Source organism: Cygnus atratus, chromosome 1, assembly GCF_013377495.2.
Source record: "Cygnus atratus isolate AKBS03 ecotype Queensland, Australia chromosome 1, CAtr_DNAZoo_HiC_assembly, whole genome shotgun sequence".
NCBI lineage: Eukaryota > Metazoa > Chordata > Aves > Anseriformes > Anatidae > Cygnus > Cygnus atratus.
In genome coordinates, this window is record NC_066362.1 from 752,489 (window position 1) to 769,094 (window position 16,606).

The 16,606-nt window shown below is 62.3% G+C and overlaps 1 protein-coding gene across 6 annotated transcripts in view; it reads left to right on the forward strand.

Annotated features, from left to right (window-relative positions):
• Window positions 1-13,939, forward strand: part of SBF1 (SET binding factor 1) — a 74,111-nt gene extending 60,172 nt beyond the window's left edge. For 2 of the 6 annotated variants that reach the window (XM_035569297.1, XM_050708375.1), the window contains exons 21-42: window positions 17-90; window positions 203-398; window positions 716-843; window positions 1,635-1,810; window positions 4,158-4,297; window positions 5,061-5,268; window positions 5,428-5,624; window positions 5,724-5,861; window positions 6,849-6,941; window positions 7,265-7,342; window positions 7,931-8,115; window positions 8,188-8,364; window positions 8,991-9,092; window positions 9,174-9,359; window positions 9,515-9,641; window positions 9,726-9,856; window positions 10,396-10,629; window positions 10,743-10,853; window positions 11,012-11,223; window positions 11,422-11,509; window positions 11,604-11,735; window positions 11,885-13,939. In XM_035569297.1, coding sequence (XP_035425190.1) covers window positions 17-90; window positions 203-398; window positions 716-843; window positions 1,635-1,810; window positions 4,158-4,297; window positions 5,061-5,268; window positions 5,428-5,624; window positions 5,724-5,861; window positions 6,849-6,941; window positions 7,265-7,342; window positions 7,931-8,115; window positions 8,188-8,364; window positions 8,991-9,092; window positions 9,174-9,359; window positions 9,515-9,641; window positions 9,726-9,856; window positions 10,396-10,629; window positions 10,743-10,853; window positions 11,012-11,223; window positions 11,422-11,509; window positions 11,604-11,735; window positions 11,885-11,983 — 3,212 coding nt within the window. In that variant the 3' untranslated portion in view covers window positions 11,984-13,939. Of the gene's footprint in view, window positions 1-16; window positions 91-202; window positions 399-715; window positions 844-1,634; window positions 1,811-4,157; window positions 4,298-5,060; window positions 5,269-5,427; window positions 5,625-5,723; window positions 5,862-6,848; window positions 6,942-7,264; window positions 7,343-7,930; window positions 8,116-8,187; window positions 8,365-8,990; window positions 9,360-9,514; window positions 9,642-9,725; window positions 9,857-10,395; window positions 10,630-10,742; window positions 10,854-11,011; window positions 11,224-11,421; window positions 11,510-11,603; window positions 11,736-11,884 lie in introns of all 6 variants that reach the window. The other 4 variants (XM_035569298.2, XM_035569300.2, XM_035569301.1 and 1 more) reach the window with 4 other exon arrangements.
• Window positions 13,940-16,606: the final 2,667 nt, after the last annotated feature.

Genomic DNA, 16,606 nt, shown 5'->3' on the forward strand with positions numbered 1-16,606 from the left:
AACTTCTTGTCCACAGATATTGTGCAGATGCACATAGAGACCCTGGATGCCGTGCACAGGGAGAGCAAGAGGCTTCCTCCCATCCAGAAGGTATTGACCTGGCCCGCTGCAGGGTGGGGGGAAGGTTCTGGTGCTGTGGGGGGCTATCGAGTCCCCTTCCATGTCTGCATGGCCCTAAACCTCCTATTTTACATCCCCGTAGCCAAAGCTGCTGCGCCCCAACCTGTTGGTGGGTGAGGAGTGCGTGATGGAGGGCTTCCGCGTGTACCTCATGCCCGACGAGCGGGAAGAGGCTGCGGGGGGCAGTATAGGTGGTCCGCCCCTCCTGCCTGCCGAGGGAGCCATCTTCCTCACCACGTACCGCATCATCTTCAAAGGCACTCCCACGGACCCGCTGGGTAAGGCTGCCCGTGCACCACATCCTCCGGCTGGGTGGGTTGGTGGTGCTGGGGGGAGGCGGCCAGGGGCGATCCTGAGCAGCGGCTGCAGCTCGCTCGCTGCCGGGGGGGCCACGAGTTTGGTGGGTACGCCCAGTGCTGCACAGGAGGGGTGCCTGCTCTTGCTTTGCGCCCTCTGGAGATGTTACATTACTTGTGCCATCTCCAAAGCTCCGTGGCCTGGCTGTAGAACCTCTGACCTGTTGCTGGCCTTCTGATCCTGTGGGACTGGTGAGAGCTGGTTGGGCAGTGGCTGACGTGTTCCGTATTGTGCCCAGTGGGGGAGCAGGTGGTGATCCGTTCCTTCCCCATCGCCTCGCTGACCAAAGAGAAGAAGATCAATATCCACAGCCAGCAGGATCAGTTCCTCACGGAGGGCCTGCAGCTCCGCTCCTGCACATTCCAGGTGAGGCCGCGGGGGGCTGCGGGCTGCTCCTTGGAGCTGCATCGTCGCAGCTGAGGAGTGCCTTGACGGTGGGACCCAGCAGGGACCTGGCCAGTGCTAGCTTCTTCCCCTGGGACGAGGCACTCGCTGCCCGTGCTCCCCTGGTTTGGGGGTAGTTTTGCCTGCAGGGGCCGAAGATGGCCTCTGAAGGGGGTGACTGCACCTGGGGGCAGAGCCTGAGGCCCCCTTGCAGAGGAGGGATTGGGCTGTGGTCCCGATACAGGGCCGGTCGCAGTCTGTAGCTGGAGGCTCCTCTCCAACTGCTTTGGTGGCTGTTGGAGCCCTGGGAAGGCACGTGGCGTGCTTATGCAGTGCTTATGCTTATGCAGAGGTGATCCTGCAAACCTTGTAGCGGGTCCTAGAAGGGGAGGAATCCAGCAGGGAGAGATGTCAGAAGGGGAGTCACTACTGAGCATTGCACGTCTCTGAGACTCGTGGAGACAGCAACCTGGGGAGGAGAGCACCATGTAAAGTGTGCTGCCTGCCCCTTCCCGCCTGTCCCCGCACTCTGGGGACATCCCGGGGGCAGCGCACACGTGCAGAGCAGCCCCAGGAGGGCCGTGTGTGGCAGCAAGTAACTGGCACAGGGGGCAGACGGGGCAGCCCCTCACCTGGCCCGTGCCCATGGTGGCCACTGCTGAGTAGGACCTGAGCTGGGGGAAGGGCCCATGGAGCTCTCCTGCTCTCCCTTGCCCCAGCGGTGCCAAGCATGCGGTGACCCCCCTGAGCCTGCCTTCTGCTTGTCCTCGCAGTTGCTGAAGATTGCCTTCGATGATGAGGTGGCTATGGAGAGTGCCGAGGTCTTCAGGAAGCACCTGCACAAGCTGCGCTACCCCCAGCACGTCCATGGCACCTTCGCCTTCACGGTGGGCCAGTCGCCCAAGCAAGCCATGCAGCCCAAGGCCAAGGAGAAGAACCCCTCGCTCAGGTGCCTGCAGCGTCCCCGGAGCAGGGGGAGCGGTCGTGGGATGCTCCTGGCCCTTGCAGGCGGTGCTGGGGCTCTTCTCTCCCTCCTCCAGCCCACCGGCAGAGAGCCGCCAGGCAGGGGGAAACCAGGCACAGGCTCCGGAGCTGGAGCTCGGGGTCCCTGGGCATGCCTTGCTCAGACCTCCCCTGGCACAGGATTCCTGCTCTCTTTGGGTTTTTGCAAGGAGGGGAACGGTCCTTTTTTTTGGGGTCCTTTTCCAAGCAGAGACCAGCCAAGCCTGGGAAGCACGCTGACGGCTTCAGTGCTGTTCCCTGCACGGCTGCCCGGGCTGAAGCAGCGCAAGCCCCAAGGAAGCATCTCATGGGAGAAGCTCCGCTGTGCACGAGAGCGTGGTCTCTGCCTTTGCGGAGGATGGGGAGCGCTGCGGGGCAGTGGAAAAGCTCTGTGCTTGGTGCTGGCCCGAGGCCAGACCCTGCTCCTGCGCTCGGTGGCTGCGTTAACCGCTGCTGTAGCTGTGGGGTCTGGTTGCTGCTGTGTTCGTGCTTGGTGTGCCCTGGAGTCTAAGCTGCTCTCCCGTGTGTTTGTGACTCAGCTCCCAGCAGGTGACCGGTATGTTCCAGGGCCTGACAGTGGGGGTCATGTCCCTCGGGCACCTTGGCCATTCAACCACGTAAGATGCCTTCACCCTGTGCGGGAGCTTGCGAGGTGGCATCGGCTCAGGCTGCGGCCTTCACTGCTCCCAGGGCTTCTTCTCACCCTCTCTGCATGCTGCCTGGGCCGGGGGCTTGGCACTTAGGGAATGCCCTTTTCCAGGCTGCTGGTCTGAAGGTTTGGGGTGCGCTCTCACCACAGCCTCAGGCGGCGGGCGGCCGTCCCTGTGCTCCATGGCACTGCAGCGGATCCCCAGGACGTGCTGAGGGAGCTCTGCGTCTTCCTACTAACCTCTAGGGACCACCAGAGCTGCTGGGCCCAGCTCTGCCTGGGCGCAGTCCCAGATCTTGCGAGGTCTGCTTCATCACCACCCCACAAGTCTGCTGCCGGCTGTGCCCCACACTATCTGCAGGTCTTGTTCCTCTGGTTAGGAAGCACTCCTACTTCTAGCCTCCGTACCTGACCACTGGTTCCCAGGACAGTGTTATTTCCCAGTCCTAAGGCTTTTCTTCTCTTAATAACTGTAGGGAGCGGTTAGATTCCCTCTTGGTCTGCTTTGTAAAGCAAAACGAGCCACCTGCTAGTCTCACTTGGGCCCCAGTCCTGACAAGGTGAATTACTAGAGATCTGCGCACCAGCTTGGCTGTTGTTCTGGGCTGGACGTGGCCTGTTCCCTGGCTGATTCCTGCACCTTCTTTACTTGTTCCTCTTTGAGCCCATGGGCTCCCTGAGATGACGATGATGACGATGATGATGATGTGTGTGAGGTCCTGCACACGTGCAGACCATTCGTGCCTTCAAGCGTAGGCTTGCTGGAGCTGTGTCCTAAGGAGCCTGTTCTGACCACGCAGCCTAACCATCTGCAGGTTTTTGAAGATTTCCCTTCTGCGCCTTCCCATTCTGCCCTCGGCAGGCAGAGAAGTTCCCCCACGGGCGGGTGGGGGGCTGGGCCCAGCTGCTGTCACTGTCCCTTACACAGCGCCGGGCAGCTCGCCTTCAGCAGCTCCCCTCTGCCCCGTGTCTGGGCTGGGCTGGCGGCGTCCCCAGGCGGCCTTCAGCAGCCGTCACCTTGCCCCGGTGGTGAGAAGGAGCCCACCTTGGAGAAATGAGGATTTTTTCATGATGAGGGCAGTGGCACAGGCTGCCCCGAGGAGCTGGGGGTGCCCAGTCCCTGGCAGTGACCAGGGCCAGGCTGGATGGGGTTGGGGGCAGGGATTGGAATGAGATGGGCTCTGAGGTCCCTTCCCACCCAAACCATTCTGGGATTCCACGATTCTCTAGGGATGCGACAGACCAATGGGTCTGAGGGCTCAGATGTGGAGGTGGTGGCTTCAGAGCCCAGGACGTGGCTGGATCCACGCCGGTGGTGCGCCCAGGAGGCTGGGGCGCTGGGGGCTGCTCAGCCTGGGGCTGCTCGCCCAGTGCTGGGCGCTGCAGGTGGCATCCATCCTCTGGTGGCCGTGGCTGCGACCGTGCCTGCCGGCAGTGGTCGGGGTGTGCCGGTGGTCGGGGTGGTCGGGGCGCTCCGGTGGTCGGGGTGTGCCAGTGGTCGGGGTGCTCCGGTGGTCGGGGTGCTCCGTCTCTGCTTCGCTCTGGGTGTGACGTGGGTGTTGCTCCAGCCTTCGGGGCCTACCCTGCTGGCCGTACGCATGCTGGAGCGGGTGTCAGCTGGCCCCGGCCTCTTCTTTTGTTCCAGGACGCTCTCCAAAAACCTGGTGAAAAACGCCAAGAAAACAATCGGCCGCCAGTACGTGACACGGAAGAAATACACGCCGCCCGCGTGGGAGCAGCGGAGCAGCCAGCACTTCGCAGAGGACAACGAGGACGAGATCTCAGGTTGGGAGCACCCTGCGCGGGGAGGGAGGCGGCGGGGAGCAGGGGGAGGCTGCAGCAGGAGCTCCCCGGGACAGGGCTCGGCTGTCACCGTGCAGGGAGCAGGCGCGGGAGCTTCCCTGCGCAGAGCGCTGCCCCCGGTCACCGCTGCCTGTCCCCGGCAGCCTGCCAGCTCTTGTCCCCTTGTAGTGACCAGGCAGCGAGCTGAGATATTCCTGCCTTAGAACTGAAAATACCCAGTGAGCCGTGCGGAGGGGAGGGAGTTACTTGGTGGCCTCAGCCTGTCAGGCGAAAATGTGCAGACTTAAGCTGTAGCAAGAAAGGTTGGATTGGATGTGAGACAAACTCGTTTGGGCTGAGAGGAGCAAAGGACCAGGAGTTCCCAGTACTGAAGATCCCAGCCTCCCCCGGGGAGGGCTGTCGGAGGAGGCATGGCTGTGGGATCCGGGGCTCGATGGGAGCAGTATCCACGGGGAGCCTGCTGCATGCGGGGCTGGCCTCTCAGATCGTACGTGGCTGATTTCAGAGCTTTCCTTCTGTTCACTAGGATGCTTTGAATTCTGTTAACCTAACGAGCAAAGGCTCTTGCTTCAAAATCCAGTGCCCAGCCCTTGGGAAGGACCAGAGCTCTTCTGTTTCAGGGGAAGGTGCTGGGGTGCAGCTCCCGTCCCGTCCTGTCTCTGCCAGGTTGGACGATGCCTCCAGCTGCAAGCGGGACACCGCCTCCGCGCCGCAGGCTGACCCAGGTCCCCCTTTGTCTCCGCAGTGTCTGAAGAGATGGACAGAAGCACTTTGACCCCCACCACCACCATCAAACCTTCGGAGAAGATGACCATCAACCACCTGGTGGAGCGAGCCTGCTGCCGCGACTACCAGCGGCTGGGGCTGGGCACGCTCAGCAGCAGCCTCACGCGCTCCAAGAACGAGCCCTTCCGCATCTCCACGGTGAACCGCATGTACGCCATTTGTCGGAGGTGAGCCCAAGTGGCGTGGCGGCGGCGGGGGCAGCCGCCTGGGAAGAGGCCTGCAATGGCAGGAGAGGGCAGCGAGGGTCTTCAGACGCTTGTGGGAGCTGCGGGCGGGCTCGTGCTGCACCTCGCTGCGCCCTGCAGAGCCTCCGCTCTCTCCCGCAGCTACCCCGGGCTGCTCATCGTGCCGCAGAGCATCCAGGACAACACGATCCAGCGCATCTCCCGCTGCTACCGTCAGAACCGCTTCCCCGTGGTGTGCTGGCGCAACTCCCGCACCAAGGCCGTGCTGCTGCGCTCGGGAGGGCTGCACGGCAAGGGCGTCGTGGGCCTCTTCAAGTCCCAGAACGCCCCCACCACAGGTGCCTGTCCCCCTCGCCCCAGGCAGCGCTGTGCTGGAGCGGGCTGCGGCCCCATCCCGTGCCCGGGGCGGAGTGCTGATGCTCTTGGCTCTCTCCTAGGCCCCTCGCAGACAGACTCCACCAGTTTGGAGCAGGAAAAGTATCTGCAGGCAGTGATCAACTCCATGCCTCACTATGCTGACGCCAGTGGGCGCAACACGCTCAGTGGCTTCACCTCGGCACACATGAGCAGCTCAGGTGAGAGGAGCTGGGTCGTGGCGCTGCGGCGCAGTGCTCAGGGGAGGCAGGAGGCTCGCGCCTTACTTGGTGCACGGGGCCCCGCTCGTGGGTCCTGCTGCGTGTCCCAGAGCCTGGACAGCCAGGTGAGCAGCTCTCCCTGGTCTGCCATCTCCATGAAGGCAGCAGAGCCTTCCCGGTGCACTTCCCAGAGCTCCCTGTTCCCACCGGGTCTCCGGGACTGGTGGTGGGGATGGGTTTGGGAAAGGCGGTGTCCCTGCACCTGCAAGCACTGGGAGCTCCCAGCTGGACCCAGGCGCTTGCTGAGAGCCGGGGGTGGGCTGGGAGGGGATGGACCCCATCAGCTGAGACCTCGGCACCAAGCACAGCGGGGGGCAGCCCGCGGGGTCTGTCACGGGAAGCTGCGGTAAGTCTGTCTCGTGCTGTCCGAGCAGCTCCTGCCCGAGCAGAGCTCTCCATTGCTGCCAGCCATGCTCCATTGCCATTCATCGTCTGTCCCTGCCATTCCACCCCATCATCGCTGCGGAGGTGACCGGGGGGCAAAGGGATGTAGGAGAGCCCAGTTGCTGAAGCCCCCCAGGGCTCGTTCCCTGGTGTGGGACGTGCCCGAAGCTGCTGCAGAAGCAGCACGGTCAGAGGGGCTGGGGGGCGGCGAGGGAGCAGGCACAGTGCTGGGCTCTGCCCGGCTCCACGGCTCTGGGTGGCGCCCCCCAGGGCAGGGCTGGGGCAGAGCGGTGGCACTCGCTGGTGCTGTGGGGTCCAGCCCCTGCTCACGCTGCTGCTGCAGGTGCCTGCGTGCCGTGGCTGCAGCTGGAAGGTGTCTCCTGCATGCTGGCCCCTGGTCCCGGCCCCGGGCTCTCCTGCTTGCCGCTGGTTCCTTCTCGGGCCCCTTCCCTCCCTCTGGAGCAGCCGTGGGGAGGCAGGGCGGGAGGGTCCTGCTGGGGCAGCACAGGGAGGCTCAGAGCTGACGTTTTGTTGGTGCTACAGATTTCTCCGACAAGAGGCAGCCTAAGCTGGGATCGCTCATGAAGCAGGTGATGGGAGGGAAGGACGATGGGCCCGGTACTATTAGCCGTGGAGGTGAGGACGTGCGAGTGAACGCTGCCTCGTGGGGGCCTCGCGAAGGCCCCCGGGCCGGGGCAGCTGGGGTAGAGTAGTTGCTTCCCTCTCGCTTCCCCAGAGCTCTCTGGCATGGGGCAGCCGCAGGGGAGGGAGGGAGGGACCGGCTGCAGGACCCGGAGGCAGCTCCCCGTGCCATCTCCATCCCATTCGTGGCTCCAGTCGCTCCATCCCGACCCCCGGGCGCCGCTGCCCGTCCCTTCCATCCATGTCCACCCAGCGAGAGCGTTGGTCCAGCTCTGCCCGGCGCCTTCGCTGAGGTTGCTTTCGTCCTGTGCTCTCAGGGCTCGGTCACAGAGCCAGGGTCATCACCCTCTCCACCCCCAAGTGCGCGTCGGCGAAGGGCCGCGAGGCGCCCCGAGGTACGGTACCGCCGTGCGCCTAACCGCCGCCCGGGTGCTAACCTGACGACTGACCCCACACCCCCACACCCCGCACCCCCTTCACACGACTAATGCCCCAGTAACACCACCGCCTGCCCGCTCACGCCTGCGCTCAGCTGAGCACGTCCCTGGTGCGGCCCAGCCGCGGTGCCAGCGGTAAGTCCTGGGTCTGCCCGTGCCGACCCCGCGCCCTCTCCCAGGTTTGCTTTAGGCTCCTCGCACTTCTGCTGGTGCTCGGTGGTGGTGGCGGAGGAGGGGGTCTGGCTTGCAGGGAAGGGGGTGAGTCCTGGCACAGGGGCACGGGGGCAGCCCACGTTGCTCAGGGCTGGGGCTGGTCCCGGCTCACGGCGGGCAGGAGGCCCCACAGCACCCAGCGAGGAGACGGAGCAAAAGCAAACCTGATGCCCAGCACCTTCCCAGCATGTGCTCCAAGGGCGCTGCCCTGCGGGTGGCAGCAGCTCGGCTCCCACGGAGAGCTGCTCGCCCTGCGCCAGCCCGTCGGGGTCGGGGTGAGCGCAGCGGCCGTCCCGGCCTCGGGGCCCCTTGGTGACCGCGGCCGTCTTGCAGGCAAGTGGGGCAGCATCCGCGCCAGCGGGCGCATGAGCAGCTACGCCCTGAACGTGGAGATCGGGTCGCGCCTGGCTGGGAAGGACCTGCTGAGCACCCAGCACAACGGCACCCCCGCCGAGGCCAGCTTCCTGCGCCAGCACCGCGCCTCGCTCTACATCATCGGGGACAAGTCGCAGCTGAAGGTAGCTGAAGGGGACGAGGTGGCGGTGGGGCTGCGCACGGCCTCGCACGGTGCTGATGCTCTCCTCCCGCAGGGCGTGAAACCGGACCCGCTGCAGCACTGGGAGGTGGTGCCCATCGAAGTGTTCGATGTGCGGCAGGTGAAAGCCAGCTTCAAGAAGCTGATGAAGGCCTGTGTGCCCGGCTGCCCCCCCGGCGACCCCCCCGTCACCTATCTGCGGTCCCTGGAGGAGTCTGAGTGGCTCTCCCAGGTCAGTGGTTCCCCGGAGGCTGCAGGGGCCCCAATCCATCCCCATGGCACTGTCGGATTGTGTCAGGGATGTGTTTGTCCCTTCTGGTGAAGCAGAGGCTGAAGGGGGGGGGTCTAGGTGCTCTGTCGCGAGTGCCGCTTGGCACAGAGTGGGGACACTAAGCAAACAAGGCTGGGCTGAGAGGAACAAGGATGAAAGAGCCCAGACAACGTGCTGCTTGGTGGCTCTGGATATGAGCGCTGCGAGCATCTGGGGCAGCTGCCGGCTGGAGAAGCAGGACAGGACCTGCAGCACGGCAGCATACAGGGCAGCACCCGCAGGACCCAGGGGGACCCAGGGTCTGCTTCTCTGTAGGATGGGTTTTGTCTGCAGAGCTGCCGTGGGCCCAGACCCTGGCTGCTGGAGGGAGCACAGCACCCACGGCCATACTGCTGTGGTGGTTCTGCCCCTCTGCCTTTGCTGTTCAGGCTCGCAGTGCCTGAGCACTGGAGTCATGTCTTGGCCCTGCAGAGCCCTTGTGCTCTGCTCCATTTGGCTCAGCTGTTTCCAGAAGAAGGGGTCGCTTTGCCCCACGACAGCAAATGAGTTTCCTGCTCCCTAGTAAGTCTTGATCCTTACGTTGGCAGATCCATAAGATCCTGCAGATTTCAGTGCTAGTGGTGGAGCTGCTGGACACGGGCTCCTCTGTGCTCGTCAGCCTGGAGGACGGCTGGGACATCACCACGCAGGTAGGAGCCCTCAGCTGCCCAGCGCGACGGCTGCCGCTGACCTTGTCCCCACGAGCATCTCGAGCCCCCCTGTCCTTGCAGGTTGTTTCCTTGGTGCAGCTGCTCTCGGACCCCTACTACCGGACGATGGAGGGCTTCCGCCTGCTCGTGGAGAAGGAGTGGCTGTCCTTCGGGCACCGCTTCAGCCACCGCGGGGCCCAGACCCTGGCTAGCCAGAGCAGCGGCTTTGCGCCCATCTTCCTGCAGTTCCTGGACTGCGTGCATCAGGTGAGGTCCTCGGGCGGGCTGCTGGCCCTGCTGCCAGCCGTGGAGATCCCTGCCACCAGTGGGGGCTGCCCGAGCACCGGTGCCAGCCCGCGGTTTGGGCAGCGACTGCCAGCGTAGGTGGGTGCTGGGAGGCCTCACCTCGCTCTTCCTCACAGATCCACCTGCAGTTCCCCATGGAGTTTGAGTTCAGCCAGTACTACCTGAAGTTCCTCAGCTACCACTACATTTCCAATCGTTTCCGGACATTCCTGCTGGACTCGGACTACGAGCGCATCGAGCTGGGTGAGGGCAGCGTGCAGGGTGCGCAGGGGGTGGTAGCTCAATGACTTGCCCCAAATAACGCCCTCCCTGCCCTCCTCTCCACAGGCCTCCTTTACGAGGAGAAGGGTGAGCGGAAAAGCCAGCAGGTCTACAAGTCAATTTGGGATTACATCGACCGGCTGAACAAGAAGGCTCCTGTCTTCTTCAACTACATGTATGCCCCCGAGGATGGGGAGGTGAGAGCTCTGCTGCTGCTCTGGATCCACCTGCTCCAGCCCCCTCAGGACCCCGCACTCAGCAGGGGCTCAGGGATTTCTGGGGGTAATGCAAGGAACCTCGAGCAGAGGAGAGATCCTGAGCTGGAGCTGTCAGGGTCTCTTTATGGGCTCTTCACCACCACAAGCTGGAAATACCCTTCCACTGGGAGAGCTCGGCTTCTGGCGCATGGCCCCAGCACGGTGGCAGCTATGGGAGAAGCGCTGTGCATGCGAGCCCAGTCTGGGGCTGGGCTGCTCAGAGCCTGCGTTTGGTCTGGGCCCTGTCCTGGCAGCAGCTCTGGTGTCGCCGGGCCAGCATTGCCCTCTGCTGACCAGCCTGCAGCCTCTTGGTACCAGCCAGAAAGCATCACCATGGGGAAAGCTCTTTGTGAAGGGACTGGTTTCCAGTCTGGACAGAGAAAACCAGTACAACACAGGCTTGTCTGTGACCCTGCAGCATGGCCAGGTCTGCCTGGATGCCGCCAGCTCTTCTGAGCATAACCCTGGCTCTTCCCTAGGTGCTAAGGCCGTACAGCAACATTTCCAACCTGAAGGTGTGGGACTACTACACGGAGGAGACGCTGTCGGAGGGCCCCTCCTATGACTGGGAGCTGGTGCAGGGGCAGCCGGAGCACGTGGAGGAGGCAGACCGGCAGGACACCAGCGCCCCGCAGACAAAGCGCAAGATCATCTGGCCCTGCTACGACAACCGCAGCCGCGTGGAGCCCGACGCCATCTCCAAGCTGCTGGAGGTGAGTTTGGGCTTGGACGGTGTCCCAGAGGTGGTGCAGTGCCCCATGCACAGCGCTCTGCAGCCCCCCCGGGACACAGACAGCTCGGGCTGACGCCTGACTCTTCCCTGCAGGAGCTGCACAACCTGGAGATGGAGCTGGGGCAGGTTCCAGAGCGCTGGAAGGACACGTGGGACAAGATCAAAGCTTCCCAGCGCACCGAGGCCCGGCAGGAGGGCAGCCGGGTAGGGCTGTGATGGGGCTGAAGGGAGGACTTGGTTCTGCTGAGGGTGCCCAGCGAGGCTGGTGTTAGCTTCTGCAGCCCGGGGCTGAGGAGGGGAGCTGGTGCTTGGTGTGCCTGAGGAGCCCTCCACCCTCACACGGTGCCCTCTGCCTCCCGCAGACCCCCAGCTCCCTGCTGATGTCCTCCGGCCTCTCCCACCACCGCCGCTCGCTGGGCGTGTACCTGCAGGAGAGTGGCGTGGGCTCGACGCTCAACCTCAGCCTTGACAGCGACACCAGCAGCACCTCCACCCCGTCCAGCGGGAAGCAGGGCGGCCGGAAGAGCACCAGCACGCTCTACAGCCAGTTCCAGATGTCGGAGAGCGAGAACAGGCAGGCGGGGAGGGGAAAGGGGTGGGGGACAGGGGTGGGGGGCCGTTCCCAGAGGGGTGGCACCTGGGTTCTGCAGCGCAGGGACCTCGGTGGTCCCCGCTGATGTCAGGCTGCCACTGGCTGAACCGCACTCGGGCCCCTCTCTGCTTTCGCCCACGGGGTGCAGCGAGGCACTGACGCACTGCCTGGCCCCCGCAGGTCCTATGAGGGGACCCTGTACAAGAAAGGAGCCTTCATGAAACCCTGGAAGCCTCGCTGGTTTGTGCTGGATAAAACCAAGCATCAGGTACTGAGGGGCTGGGCAGGGTGAGGGATGGGTGTCCGGGGGTCCTTCCCTCCCTCCCCGCGTGCTGAGCTGTGTGCGGGACCTCTCCCCGCAGCTGCGGTACTACGACAGCCGGATGGACACGGAGTGCAAAGGAGTCATTGACCTGGCTGACGTGGAGTCCATCACCCCTGGCACCCCCACCATGGGGGCCCCCAAGACGGTGGACGAGAAAGCCTTCTTCGATGTGAGTGGGGCGCTGAGCCTGCGCTGCATGGAAAGGAGCTCGGCAGCCCACGGCCCCTGCCCCTCGCTGGGCTCCTGGAGGCCACGGTGCTGCTGGCTCACCCGGAGCAGCCGCCCAGCCCCGCTCACCTTCTCTCTCCTCCCCTGCAGCTGAAGACGACAAAACGAGTTTACAATTTCTGCGCCCAGGATGTGCAGCTAGCCCAGCAGTGGATCGACCGCATCCAGAGCTGCTTGTCGGACGCGTGAGCCTGGCTCAGAGGAGCCTCTATTCCAGGCACAGAGTCTCCCGCGCCCCAGCACGTGGAGCAGAGGCAGTGCCCAGGCTCGGCGCTGAGCCGGGGCTGTGACTGACTGGCGAGGAGATGGACCCTTCCCTGCCGCGGGTGTGCTGTACCGGAGTGCCCACAGCCGCCCATGCTCCCGCAGGTGGTGGTGGGGGCAGGATCAGCGTGTTACACTATGGTAGGACTGTGTAGTGGAGGAATTCGTTGCATTGAAGCAGGCTGGGGTGCAGGCGGGAGCCTGTCCTGCTCTGCTCCTCCGTCCTGTCTGAGCCCTGTAATTACCCTGTGTCCTCTGTGCACCTCTGGGCCAGGCGGCCTCACTCCAGCTCTGCTGCAGCAGGGATGGTGTTGGCTGGCTGGAGAGGGTGCCCCCTGCCACTGCCCCGTGCTGCTAGAGAAAGCAGGAGCTGCCTGGCTCCCTCATCCTCCCCACGGCTTGCATGTCTGCCCGAGCATCCATGGGGCAGGGCCTGCTCCCTCCTCACCTGGTGCTGCTGCCCCCAGTGCAGTCACTGGCCCAAGTGTGGCCCAGGCTTAGCTCCTGCTTTGCTGGAGCCAGGGATCTGCAGCTCAGGGTGCCTGTGGGTGCAGAGGGCGCTGGCCTGAGCTCTGGGACCATCCTGCCCTGGCCCTCTGGCAGCAGCGGGCAGCGCTCCCAAGCCCTTGAGCTCTCATAGACTTGCACAGGAACAAACGAGCACAGCTGCTGCCTGCCCGGGGCTGCTCACAGTGTTGTAGCTGTAGGCACCAGGTGCGTGTACAGGAGGGGGCACGGATGTGGCTGGTGCCTGTTCAGGCTGTGACCAACGGGCTCCCTGCCCTGGCTGGGTGCAGCCTCTACCTCCTTGCTCAGGCTTGCTGGCGGGGGTGCATTCCCCATGGGAGGTGCCAAATGCTGCAGCCTCGGTCCCCTGGCCCAGGCTGGGGAGTGCCCCCTGTCCCTGCAGGTCCCTTCCCAGATGGGGCCCACCCAGCCCCAGGGACAAGGGGTCCTGCTCGGCTGCAGCCCAGGGTCCCCAGGGGTTTGATGCCAGGTGATGACACCAGGGCCAGGATGCGATGGGCGCTGTCGAGTGCCACGCTCTGCTCTGGTCTCTGCTCTGGTCACCCCGTGCGTCCTGCGGGAAGGAGCGGGCAGCACCTCGGCGGGCACCGTGCGTGGCACTGCGCTGTGCTGCCTGCTTCTCCCCACCTCCGGGGCTCATCCCTTCCCCAAACCCCTGTGCTTGTGCTCAGGCTGGGCCCCTGCCAGCGCTGCCAGGCCAAGCCCGCCAGTGGAGGGGTCTCGGCCCCACAGGAGGGCAGGTTTGCCCCCCAGCACTGCTGGGGGCTGCGCGTCCCCCCCGCTGCCGCCTCCCTGCTTATTGCTGTCACAGTGTCAGTGCAAAGGGGGAATCTCGGTACAGAATCAGATCCTGCAGCACCTCATCCCCTGCACTGGTGTTACTGCGGGTGGGTTTGGCCCTGCTCATCCCGAGGTCGCTTCCTGGGCAGGTGGAGGACGCTCAGGACCTGCGGCTGTCCGTCCGTCCACGGGATGGGAACTGGCCCCCGCGGCCCTCCCAGCTCCGCGAAGCGACCGTGACCAGGGCCCGACCCGCCCCGCCTCTCCTGCAAGCTCAGCCAGCTCTCCTACCTGTCTTGTTTTTAAAGGAGTTCCTTGTTTTATTTCAGTGCAGAGGTCTTTGTACAGTCTTAATCCCCAGGTTCCCCTCTTTGTTTTATTGTACAATAATGGCTGTGGCAGGTAGCTGGTGTAACATGGAGGTTTTGTAACTTACCTGAGCAGTTGTAGATTATTGAAGTTTCTGTACATTGTGTCAAACATACAGAGTCCTTGTATTGTATTGTGCCTAGAGGAAAAAGGTTATTATATAAAAGAGAAGACTAACTGAATTTAATAAAAAAATTAATATGACACATGCCCCCTTGTGCCTCACTGCCACCCACAGCGGGTGCCCCGCAGCCCCCCCCAGCGCCGCAGGAGCTGCAGGATGGGGGCTGCTACCTGTGGCTGGGGCTAGAGCCCTGTGGAGAGCAGCCGGCACAGCGAGGAGGAGGAGGGCAGGAGCCCCGCCACGACTGCTCTGAGCAGGGCTCAGTGGTGCCCATCATGGGCTAACACAGACCGTGGTTCATCAGGTGTCTGCTGCCTGGGGCATTAAAGCTCAGCTCTGCTGTGAGACCATTTCTGCTGCTCCATCTCTGTGGTGGGGACATCCTGAGCAGCTGATTTTAACAGTAAAAGCTAATGAAGAACAAAACCAGCAGCCCCTGTACTGCTGTGTAAGTCTCCAGGAGCCCAGATTTTATGCTTGGTTTTCTCTTAGTTTCCTCCTCCCCCCACCCCATACGCACATTTGCAGCTGTGACTTTCAATTTGTTAAACGACCTTTTTATTTTTTTTCCCCCATTTGCTGTCCATATGAAAGGGTTTTGTTTGTTTGTTTCTGTCTTCTTTCTTCACGTTGAAGGAACACAACTCCATTTGTCTCAGGCTGGGCACACAGCTGGTTCAGGCCCTGTCCCCATCCCACTGACCGCCCCCGGGGTCCTCTCCAGCCCCAGGAGTGCGTTCGAAGGTTGGACCAGTTCCCGTTTCTCACACGCTGAAGCAACGGGCTGTCTCCAAGCAGCTCACACTGCGCATGGATGAAGCACAGCACTGCTGAGGCATGCTGAAAACTGCCTTAAATCTACAGCAGCTGATGGAAACCAGTGAAGTTGAAGCAGAAAGAAACCCAGACCCAATGATGCCAGTTTGCAACCTCTCTATCATGCCTTGGTGAGACCAGGCAGTGCGTGGCACCACACCTGGGGCTGCTCACCTTGGGTAACCAAAAAGCTTCATTAGTCTGGATGGGAACAGTGACTTCACGCAACTGTCTCACTTAAACCTGCTCCTGGCTGCAGCCACCAAGATGGGGACCCCTTGGAAAAACTAGAGGGAACGAGAGAAGGCTTCATGCGACGACTCCATCTCAACGCCCTGAAACGGGGTCAACGGAGAACAAGCTACAGGGGTGATGCCCAGCCCTGCTCCAGGTGCGTGCTGATGGCTGGCACAGCCTTTACCGGCAACAAGCACGGCTTTCTTCCTGGTGAAGACTTGAAAACTTTGTCACAAGGCTCCCTGGGATGGAGTTTTTTCTTACAACACAGCTATCAGTCAACAACAAGGGACCGGCTGCACACAGCATTTGGCAAAGCTGCTAACAGCCACGGCACCCGGGGCGCTGCGGGTGGTTCGCCTGCTTGCAGGCCAGGCTGTGGCAAGGACTAAACCGGGGTGAGCAAGAGCATGGCTGCCGTCAGGATGTGCATTGGCCTCACCATCAGCCACATCCCTGGTCACTGCCCCCAGTCACTCCAGAGGTGTCATCCAGAGCCCCAGATCCTGCCCTGTACCAGCTCCTGATGGGTGCCAGGTCACTCTTGCTCCAGTGGTGCAGATTAAAAGCAAAGCCTCGCTCCTCTTACAACGCTGCTGCTGCTTTTTCACCTCCTGAGACCGCGCAGGAGCAGGTACCGATGTGCTTTTACCTTCTCTCGCCCCTTCGAGAGCAACAAACGCCTTCAAGCCCCGCTGCCCTGGCCATGCCCTGAGCCCTGGCCACGGCTCCTGCGCTCCCACGGGGGGGGGGGGGTCCCACAGCCCTGGCGGGGGGTGGGGGTCCCACAGCCCCAGCGCTGCCCGTGCACAGCGGCCGGGCTGAGGCCGTGACAGCGCCTGGCTCCCGGGAGCAGCACGGCAGGGCTCAGTGTGTCCTGCAGGAATCCACCACTGGCACGTGAATTTTGAGCTTTTATTGATAGTTGGAATTTACAGCCTAAAACTGACAACATAGAGAGATGCAGACTTTTTTTTTTCTTTTTCTTTTTTCTTTTTTTCTTTTTTTCTTCTTTTTTACAAAAACAAAAACCAAAATAACCAAAAGCCACCAGCATCAGTTTTACAATATAAAAGTTTTGACAGTAGAGAGACTAAAGTACATCTGGAATTACTCAGAAAAATAAACAGGGAAAAAAGGCAGTAATTTAAAATTTGTCCCTCATATATACACATAGATACACAGACATTGCTTACAAAGACCCGGTTTCAACATTTAAGGGCAGTAGGCATCATGAGAAAAAAGGCTCCCCTATGTCATTGCACTAAATTAATTCACCCAGTGGGGCACCCCCCTCGCCACCCCTCCCGATTCAGAGGAAAGGCCACTTGAAGCTAGGACTGAGCTTCCGCGTCCCCCGGGGGCTCGGCGAGGACCCTCCCGCACCAGCCCCAGCCTCCAGGCAGCCGCTGCCTGGCACGTCCGCTACCACAGCCTCAGGACACCGTCTATGCAGGCAAGTATTTCTTATTGCTATACAGAGTGCATCTTACCTATCGTCAGCCACCATTTCATGGTTTGTTTTAAAGGACAAAAAAAAAAAAAAAAAAAAAAAAAGCAAGCATAGATTCAGCCCCTAACGCTTGTTTTTCCAGCCAGGCCATCGGGGCGCCTGCAAACCCAATGTGCAGCGAGCCTTTCCTCAGGGAAGCACTACAGCTGGGCTTTCCAACAGTGCTCAACAGGCAGATTCT